At 42.9% G+C, this 10,039-nt stretch overlaps 1 protein-coding gene and 1 long non-coding RNA gene across 2 annotated transcripts; one reads left to right on the plus strand and one right to left on the minus strand.

Moving 5' to 3' along the window:
• Positions 1-998: 998 nt before the first annotated feature.
• LOC120711743 lies at positions 999-2,197 on the plus strand. Its single transcript, XR_005690463.1, has 3 exons — positions 999-1,360; positions 1,641-1,714; positions 2,058-2,197. It is a non-coding gene; the product is annotated as an uncharacterized LOC120711743 (long non-coding RNA).
• Positions 1,754-9,476, minus strand: LOC120711742 (putative disease resistance RPP13-like protein 3). Its single transcript, XM_039997371.1, has 3 exons — positions 8,900-9,476; positions 8,075-8,287; positions 1,754-4,318 (listed from the first exon to the last, which is right to left on the minus strand). The coding sequence occupies exons 1-3, from the start codon at positions 9,163-9,165 to the stop codon at positions 1,981-1,983; spliced, it is 2,817 nt and encodes a 938-aa protein (XP_039853305.1). The 5' UTR covers positions 9,166-9,476; the 3' UTR covers positions 1,754-1,980.
• Between the last annotated feature and the right edge of the window lie 563 nt (positions 9,477-10,039).

Genomic DNA, 10,039 nt, shown 5'->3' on the forward strand with positions numbered 1-10,039 from the left:
AAGTAAAAAGTTTGTTATCTAATTATCACACTGATACAAAAAAAATTGCAGGTCCATGGACAATGTACGAAGTCACTGTAGGGGTTTGCATTCTGGTTGATTCTGGCTAGTAAGCTAAAGCGGTGAAAGCAGAATAGGGATAAAATAAAGGCACATAAAGTATTTAGAGTAATTCCAATTAAACCCTACCAACTCAGAAACACAAGCAGAAAAATTAAACCCACTAGGTTTTCTTCCCATATTTTTTCATCAGTAACACAAAATAAGTCATTAAATGCCGCACAATCAACCAAGCAGTATACAAAAAAGGGTAAAGTGTGATATTATCAGATCCTAATGCATCAGTCTAATCCACTGCATGTGATGGCATCCTAAGCCTGATACCAAATATTTAGCATGCCAAAGTTTTGGCTAGCCAAATGTTGGACAAAAAACTTGCCCATATTTTGATAGGGTAAATGTGAGAGGTGGGCAAATTTTGGTACTCAACCAAATATTGGCCAAAATTTTGGTAGCAATCCAATCAGACCCCTATGATGAAAATCATAATGCCATCTGTGACGAAAATAATTATCATAAAGTGTACACAGTGGCAACGCTGTAGGGAGACACGTGGACCAATCGGAGGTCACCACGTGGGCAAATAAAAATGCACCACGTGGGCCACTCAAAATGCGCCACGTGGACAAATCAAAATGAGCCACATGGTCCCATCACAATTTGCCACGTGGGCAAATAGAAATAAGCCATGTGGACCTGCCAAGTCAGCTTCCATGTCAGATCGTGTCAGCTATTTATGATGAAAAAACCGCGCTGCTTGTGACATAATCCGACGGTCATAAAACATATACGTGTTTTATGATGGTGGTGCTATTTTCATCATCATTAAAAAGGAGTAGTTTTCTACTATGAAAATCGGCTTTTCACCATGGTGCGACAAATATGACGCGACTTCAATGAGTCAACAACTAGCGCAGCCGCGACACTTCTTCTTTTTTTTCTTCCGGCGGCCCATCCGCGCCATCGCCGCCGCCGCCGCCGTCGCGGCTACAACGACCGCGACGGCGCCCTCCGGCCCCTTCGCCTCCTCCTTCCGGCGCCGCCCGGCGGCGGCCTCCTCGCTTCGTTGCTGCTGGATTCGGCGCCGCGCCATTGCTCCAAGGCCGGCCGGCTCTCGATCCGCTCCGACGACCTCGGCCTCTGGTAGCCGGCGCTGGCGACCTCGCCCAGTTGGGCTTCGACTCAGGGGGCCCGCTCCTGTGGCCCGCCGCGACGACGGTCCTGGAGGGCGACCGCGAGTTCCCGCTCCCGCCGCCCGCTGAGCTTGCCGCGGCGGCTCGCCGCACCTCTCCTGTGACACGTATGTATACATTTGAGGCGTGCAACGTCAATGCAAGCTTGTCCATATCAAAAGTTATTTTCATGGTCCATGATTAGGACATTTTGGCTAAAACATGACTACATATAAATAAATGCGTGTGTTTTAGTGAAAAATCTCATGTATGCATGTATTAACATATTTCCAAGGCTTATGAGATATAGTGTGCAAAAATGTGAGAGCTCAAATATCAAATGCTTGCTGCTCTGGAATTCTCTGTCACCTTATTATTTAATCTAATGACTTCTCCATTTTTATGCAGTAACTCAATAAGGCACACAATCCTCCCTCTGGGTATTTGCATTAGTGCACCAAAGCTGGTTATTAAATGATCAGGTATGTGAATCCCACATCCATTGCGAAAAAAAGAAGGCAAATCAAGCAATCAAGTAGTTTGCAGCTTTTGTTAATCTTGTCAACATAGCAAATACACACCATGATAATTAACGGGTGACACGTACATTGTATCACGTAGAAGCACACAAGGTTCAGAAATAAACAGAATAAAATACATGGGCACATATAGAAATACACTGCAATCGTCAAAAGCATAAATAAAAGCACATCAGCTCAGATAGATTCAATCTTCAGGCATTGGAATCTCACTCTTTGTTGTTTTCCACTTGGTCTTCTCGCGGTATTATTACGTTCATAACCTTAGAAAGTTCTTCATCCTCAGCTTTAATGTGTTCCACAAGCTCAGAATGACCATGGATCACAACACGGCGCTCATTGCTATGGCTGACAATATCCAGATCCCGAAGCTTGGGAAGTGCCGACTCATGTATCTCCAACTTGTCAAGCGTCTCCTCATGCACCGTCAATTCTTTGAGGCTGGGAAATCCATCCTGGAAGATAAGCTGCCTGAAAGAATTTCTGGTTAGTTCAAGGGTGGAAAGGAACTGTAGGCCTCGAAGTTGGTTGATGAATTCCTGTGACACCATTGTTTCCGTAAGCCTCAGCTTCTTGAGGTTTGGGAGGCGATTGCGGACTTCCATCTCAAGGATGCCATTTTGAGGAAGGAAAAGCTTCCCGATCAGTTCCATTGCTTGGAGACGTTCGAGGTTGGACCCAGTAAACACTTCTGAGGGAATGGTAGGAGCTTTTATGATGAGGACGACAAGGTACTTGAGAATGGCTACTGCTTTTACCAAGGCAGCCTTGTTCTTGCGGTGGTAGAAGATGTCCTGATTGCCCTGACTCTTACCGCGCCGGATGTGCAAGTACAAGAGGCGGGTCATGTGGGTGAAGGTCTTGCTGCCCCAGGCATGGGCGCCATCATAGTCAGGCCTTATGCTTTTGAGTGTCTGCAGATTCCTCAAGTCACCGACATGTTTAGGCAAGACAAGACGGTCGCCCAGCACATGACGGAGTGTCTGAATCCTCCAGAACCCATCTGGAAGCCTTCGGACCATGGTGCCTCGGACATCAAGAGTTTGGAGGTTGCACAACCTGTCAATTGATGATGGGATCTTCTCCAAGGAGCAGGAGGTAACTCGAATGTACTGCAGGTTCACAACATTGCCGATTTCGCCGGGAAGCTCCTTGCCCACCTCAAGGCCATGGAAATGGATGACACGGAGGAACCTTGAATTATGTAGTAGGTCCTGCACACAAGACTTGGCTTGCTTTTTCTTTCTGTTGCCCCCTCTCATTGACGAATCAGGGCAGCACCTGACTACTTGGTATAGGCATGGCCCATCTCCATTTCCACCAGCTTCATTTGGTGGCTTCTCGCCAGCTTGTGGAGCCTCTTGTTCTGCCTCAAAGTTTGACAGGATGGCTCGCAGCTTTGGTAGAGGGTGTGACAGAGCTGCATACTTGTCTTTGTGATTCTGGAGTGACAAGCATCGAGCATCCGACAAGGCTGGGATGTCATCACCACTGTGGATCTCCACGAAGCATTGCTCTTGTGCTTCAAGCTGCAGGAAAGCGTGTACTTTGCTCTGGACAGCTACACGAGCATGCCCAGGGAGATCATAGCCCACTGGCGCCAAGTTGACAAGGCGCCTATCTATCAGCTCCTTCAGATATTGCTCTCCTACTTTCTCCACTGTTGTGGCCTTTGGTACCAGGAAGCCCTCGGCCATCCACATGCACACAATGTTCCTTGCCTTGATAAAAGTATTCACCGGCAATGCAGCAAAGTAGAGGAGGCAGGATTTCATATCATAAGGAAGGTCATCAAAACAGAGGGATAAAATCTTATCGATCTGCTTTGACTGCATCTTCTTCAGGTGCTTAAACACTATGTTCCATTCATTAGGGTACTCCTTGGTCCGCAGAAGGCCTGATAGAAGAACTACCGCCAGCGGCAACCCTTTCGTGTTCTCCAAAATCTTCATTCTGTATCTTTTTATTGCTTTTTCAAGATATTCAGGAAGTTCATCTCTGCCATATGTTAGGAAGGTTTGCTTGAACAGATTGATGACTACATCATCTTTGTCATCAAATTTTGGAACCACAATTCTTTTTTCTTGATATGGTGGGGGTGGCTTATGTGGCGGACTCTGTGAAATCCTCACTATTCTGCTGCCAGCTTTGACACCCACATCAAGCATACGAAAAATACGGCTCCACTCTGAGTCACTGAGCTCAGCATCTATCACAAACAGATACTTCTTTCCTTTCAATATCTCCTTCAGTTTATCCCTGATCTTGTCCTTCTCACATTCCTCTCCATCTGTAATGTTTCCGATGATTATATTGAGGACATCGGAGGCACTAAGATTAGGCCCAAAGCTCACCCACTCATAGATGTCAAAATGAGACAGGGTCTGCTTCCTGTCATACAAGGTCCTCACCAACTTTGTCTTGCCGACTCCACTTTCCCCAGTCACGGTGATCACATTTTCAACATTTACACTGCTTTTATAAAGCAGATCCATAAGATCGTTCACCAGTGCCTCTCGTCCCACTAGTGGCAGCACCACGTCGTCCCTGTTGTCATAATTTTTCTAGCGTTAATAATGAGGTACATTGATAATTGCCAATACTACTAAAAAATCTTCATCAACAACAAACATGCATGCACATAGCAGTCTAGCAAGAAGACATATCAGCCCAGGATTTTAATCAACAATCAAATTTGATCACCCCTGATCTACTGATTTTATAAGGGAAGGGCACATGTTCTGCCCATTTGCAATCCATTTACATTCCAGGCTAAATAAATCCTTCATGGTACACATGCATCCTTTTCAAACTGGTACATAACAACATTCTCACAAACAATTTTCATCAACAAAACCACACAGCACATATATATGACACTTCATAAAATAATAAAATAAAGAGTAAAGTGCACCGGCGATCCTCAAACTTGTGCGACCTTGTCATCCTGGTCACTAAACTCGTAAATCACTATTTTCAGTTCTCAAACTTGTTTAGCTAGCTATGTCATCGCGGTCCCTTTAGGTCCCCAATTTTGTTCATTTATGTTATTCCGGTCTCTAAACATAAATTTTAAATCCTCAATTCATCACATGAACAATCCAATCGGATCTAGATCCGTACCCATATGCTGATTTGGCATGCTGACATCTGTAGTCCCTATGTTAACTCCATCTGTTAATACAACCGGTGTCGTCTCCTGGGTGTGGTTAAGGCAGTGCTTAGCTAGGAGCTCGCTTGGCTAGGGTGGGTGGGTGGCCAAGGGGGCTTGCCCGCCTCGCCGTGAGGCCTTGAGGCACCACAACCGCCACTATTATGTAGCTTGAGGCCACGATGTAGAGACAAGAGATAGGTGAGTATGGAGATGGTTTTGACATGTACTCCCACATGTGTTAGCATGCCATATTAGCTTTACGGATACCATTCTTGACCCCATTTGGACTGGCTATAAGACACGAACTAAACTAACAAGCGATTTGCAAGTTTAGGAACTGGAATCATGTAACCGAACAAGTTTGAGGATCTAAATAGGCAGTTTGCGAGTTCAGATATACCAGGATGACACATCCAAACAAGTTTGAGGATCATCGGTGAATTTGATTCTCATAATAAAAGTATCTATGATTGTTGTTTAAGTTTTGGGCATATAGTACCACCAACCGGTACCTTAGGCTCATCCATTGGTTACTTTAAAAGGAAAATATCTCCTTCTCGATCAGAACAACTGTGTAGCTGAGATGGTAAAGGAGCAACGTGCGAGGCTAGAGGTCGCGAGTTCAAGTCCCAACCAAAGAGAATATTTTGTGTGAATTTTGAAGGTTTAGGCACCAGTTGTTTTACCCGGTACCAAAGGCTCAGCCTTTGGTACCACTTTGGGGGTACCGGTTCAAAAAACCGGTACCAAAGGCCCTTTGCAACCGGTGCCTTAAGCCGATTTTCTAGTAGTGGGGATTCGATAGATTGAAAGTAGTAATTATGCTTAGTTTTTGACTCATTGAAAATAGTGTGTTTTTGTTTTTGATGGAGTGGAAATAATAACTATTCTTAGCAGTGGCGGATGCAGGATGAGAGCCAAGGGGGGGCTGAAACAATAGAGATGTTGATTTGTGTGAAGATTTAATGGTGATTTGATGCTTTTGCTACAGTGTTTTACGTGTAATTAGGGGAGCTTAGGGGGGGCTGGAGCCCCCTAGCCCCCCTCCTGGATCCGCCGCTGATTCTTAGTGTATGATAGTTTGAAAAATAGTAATTACGATTAATGAGGGGATGGTTAGTTAAAAAATAGTAATTGCATTTAGTGAGGGATGGTCAGTTATATGGATGCCTTATGATTTTGGTACATTGGAAACAGTAATTGTGCTGAGTGACGGATTGTTAGTTGAGGATGATATGTCTCATTTTGCATTTCAGATTTTTATTGCGATATTAAGTGTAGCTTATATGTTGAGACTGAAATTAAACTATTAGGGGATGGTGTGACATTTGGCTTGGATAGCTTGATGTTGAGGTAGAAGGCTACTTTTGTCCAATCTTATTTCAGTTAAATTTCTTGGGGGTCCAAAATGTCCTTTAGTGCCAAAATCCAACCACCAACGACTCAGCCTTAAAGGAAATGTACCGTTTTTCTTTAGTGTTAACCACCAAGGAAAACAACCATTTCCTTGAGTGCTATTGTAAACCGCCAAAAAAATCCTTATTCTAAAATTGATATTTTTATGAACTTTTTCAAATGACCTCGGATATAGAAATGACCTAAACCAATGTTGCAGTAATTGAAGATACCTAAAACTTTCCAGTTCAAACATTTTTCATTCGAATTCATTTATGGTCTCAATTATGCAGTGCAAAGTTCACTAGAGTGAATACAAAAGCAATGCATCAGGTATATTGCAAGTTACTTTGAGGTGCAGTGGAAGGTATCAATACACGAAGGCTGAGGTTATGAGTTTGAACCTGATGGGCGATGGCCGTAGGGTTTTTGAGATCTGTAAACTTTTTTGACACATTTTAATGGCAGTTGTAACATTTCCTTGGGGTTTGAGGCCCTCAAGAAAATAGATATAGTTGATGCTTCACTAATTTCCTGAAAAAAGTCTACATCACCCCCCAACCTATGAGTGGTGGAATACATGACCCCCCAAGCTATGAAACGGTCTATAACACCTCCTGAACTTTTCAAAACCGGTCAAATTACCCCTAAAGCAGTTTTGAAAAATCATATTAAATCACAGAAAAATCATAAAATGAAAATTTCAATTGTGTTGGACTTAAAATGAGTAGATCTACACTGTATGCTTTAGTACATTTTTTATAAGAAAAGCATAGATCTAAAGCTATATCAAAAAAATATACTAAAGCATACCATATTATATGTTCACTGTGTAGATTTACTCATTTGGAGTCTAACACAATTGGATTTTCCATTTTATGATTTTTTTGTGATTTACTATGATTTTTCAAAACTGCTTTAGGGGATAATTTATCCGGTTTTGGAAAGTTCAGGGGGTGATATAGACCGTTTCATAGTTTGGGGGTAATGTAGTCCACCCTCCATAGGGGGTAATGTAGACTTTTTTCCTAATTTCCTTGATGCTTTATATAACTTTTGCTATTACCCAATTTATCTTGGCGGCCAAACAGCTAGCCAAGAAATTTATCTTTGAGGTTCCCTTGCTCTCTATACTTGGTGGCCATTGCTTGACAGTCGCTCTCTACAAAACATTTGCTTGGTGGTTTTCATATTTTCCTTGATGGTTTTTGATGCTCAAAAGAAATTTTGTTTTGGTGTAGTGTTTGGAAATAAAGAAGAGGGGTCAGACTGATGGACGGAAGAACAGATGTGAATATGAGGGATGGGAAAACGGGTGAGAAAGTGATGAGGAACCAAAATCAAGGGGAAATTTTCTCCTACACTACCCTAGGAAGGCTGCTATTAGCATGCTGCCACACTGCGGGAAAAGAAAAAAAAACAGCACCACCGGCCACAGCCATTGTGAGATTCCACAAACTCTACCTTTCTTTCACAGCACCACACCACAATTCTACTGTTAAATTAAGTGAAAACATTATATGCTGTAATTTAATTTAATTTAATTAATTAGTTGTCTTTTTCAAATGAATTTTGTTCTGTTTGATGAGTTTAGATCGACCAAACCTCAGAGGCTCAAGTTTGGGTATCAATTCTCCCTCTAGAGAGAGAAAACAAACATGCATGAAACTATGTCTCATACAATCAATAAAAAAAATACAATTCGATACACAACAGATGCTAATGAGTGAATAGGCTTGGAAACAGGCACTTACATCTTTTCTGAGAGATAAGACGTGGAGCTCGATGGCCTCCATACTGATCCTATCGTAGTAGACTCTCCCAACCGGTACCTGTCCTTGTTCACAATGATCCCCTCCAGCCTTTCATTGATCAACCTGATCCTGCTGGAGAGGTCCCGCCGGACCACGATTTGAGTGGTGAAACTGGCAAAGAAACTGAAGACGGCACGGCTCCATCTAGGGAATCTACAGAAAAGAATAAGCACATATACCATTAGTTCATGGATTATGTTTCAATCTTTTTTCAACCCTGGCGTCCGGATAATAAATCTACAAATCAAATCAAGAGTCATGACCTTTCTGTAGGTACTATTAGTTTTTGTTTGCATATTGAAGTATAAACCCCATACATACTCATAAATGTGCACGCACTCACACTCTATGAACGGATATACACGTAAACACACTCTACCCTAATGAGCACTTCGGAGAGATTAAAACTAAATCGACAAAACAGATTTACAGAGTCGGCCAGAAATGAAACGTCTGTCTATGGGGTGTGGTCTCTGTTAATGAAAGATTAATAGAGATGGAATCCTATACCCGTCTCTCTAAATGATTTGTTAGAAACTTGTTATTTTTATATCTCAAAAACGAAGTTGAATTTAAACAAGATATTTTATAAGATTGTGTATCATCATATCATTTACATGTGTGATTTTTTGGGTGAATTTAGATGATTTTTTTGCCGTGATTTGCACAGATTTTCAAGAAAGTTGCAATTGCCCATAGTACTGGTATGTATGATAGTACTATCCTCTCAAAAAAGAAAAAAAGACTACTATATATAATACGTGCCTTGAGAGATCAATTTGGACAAAGTACTGGTCCACGGCGTCCTCGGCGTCGAAGACGGCGTCGCGGGTCTGCTGCAGCCACACCTTGATGAGCTCGTTGGGCTGCACGCGGCGCGACGGCTGGACGTCGCGTAGGAAGGCCTGCATCCACATGAGCTTGTCACGGAGGCTCCGGATGTCCTCATTCACGGCCACCAGCGTCCGCGCCTCCCTGCTCGCCACCTGCTGCAGCTTCCATAGCATCGACCCCACGATGGCCTCAGCCATCTTGTTGGCTTAGTTATTGCCTTGCTTTCTTTTTCTAGATGATGATGATAGCTTAATTATTTACTCTCCATTGCCAGGCGGCAGGCTCATCGTCTCTCGCTCTTTCTCCTTCAGTTTGCTCGCTCTGGATTATTCAGAAACCTAGCTTTGTTTTAGTGCCTAAGCTCTGACGAAGGGATTTGCATGGATATTTATGCACGCACCAGAACGGCACGGCAATAATCTAGCCTTGTCGAGAACGTCCTTCCAATATTCTTTGGCACTTTATCTTTTCAAAAAAAAAAATTCTTTGGCACTTTGATGCTGTGACGGCAGGAATCCGGATTTGTTCTTGCCGTCATGGAATAAAAAGCCAGCCTCTGCAATATACGAGTAATAGTACTTTCACAGTCGTCAGAGAGGATTCCTTGAGTAATCAGTCTCTCTCAGCAACGAACAAATCCTTTGCCAAAGTTGCCTGTTAGAGCATCTCTCCATTAGTACTTTAAAAGGTGTTGGTTCCTGTTAGAGCTGGCATCTCCATTAGTACTTTAAAAGTGTTGCTTCCTGTTAGAGCATCCATTACTTTAAAAAGTACATTATCATTACCGGTTTCAAAATAGCCATCTCACATCCGTGGCGAAGTTCCATCGGTTAGAACATCCATTACTTTTAAAAATGTGTGTGGGTGCACGCGCGTGTTGTCTCCTGTTAGTGCATCCATTACTTCTAAAAGTATTTACCATTACCGGTTTACAGGGGCGAAGCCAGGCCACAAGCTCAACGGGGTCTTGTCTACCAAACGATGGGGTCATCAAGCACTATTAACAAGTATGAACAGTGATTTACATTGTATTTTACAGATTTCGTCGGGGTTGGCGGACCCCGGTGGGAA

This window comes from Panicum virgatum, chromosome 6K (assembly GCF_016808335.1).
Source record: "Panicum virgatum strain AP13 chromosome 6K, P.virgatum_v5, whole genome shotgun sequence".
In the NCBI taxonomy this organism is placed as follows: Eukaryota; Viridiplantae; Streptophyta; class Magnoliopsida; order Poales; family Poaceae; genus Panicum; species Panicum virgatum.

Excerpts from the sequence above, each read along its gene's own strand:
- LOC120711742 (XM_039997371.1), bottom strand. The coding sequence starts at position 9,165 with ATGGCTGAGGCCATCGTGGGGTCGATGCTATGGAAGCTGCAGCAGGTG. Across the intron at positions 8,288-8,899 it reads GTCCAAATTGATCTCTCAAG|ATTCCCTAGATGGAGCCGTG; the intron begins GCACGTATTATA and ends TCTTTTCTGTAG. Across the intron at positions 4,319-8,074 it reads TCTTATCTCTCAGAAAAGAT|GGACGACGTGGTGCTGCCAC; the intron begins GTAAGTGCCTGT and ends TTATGACAACAG.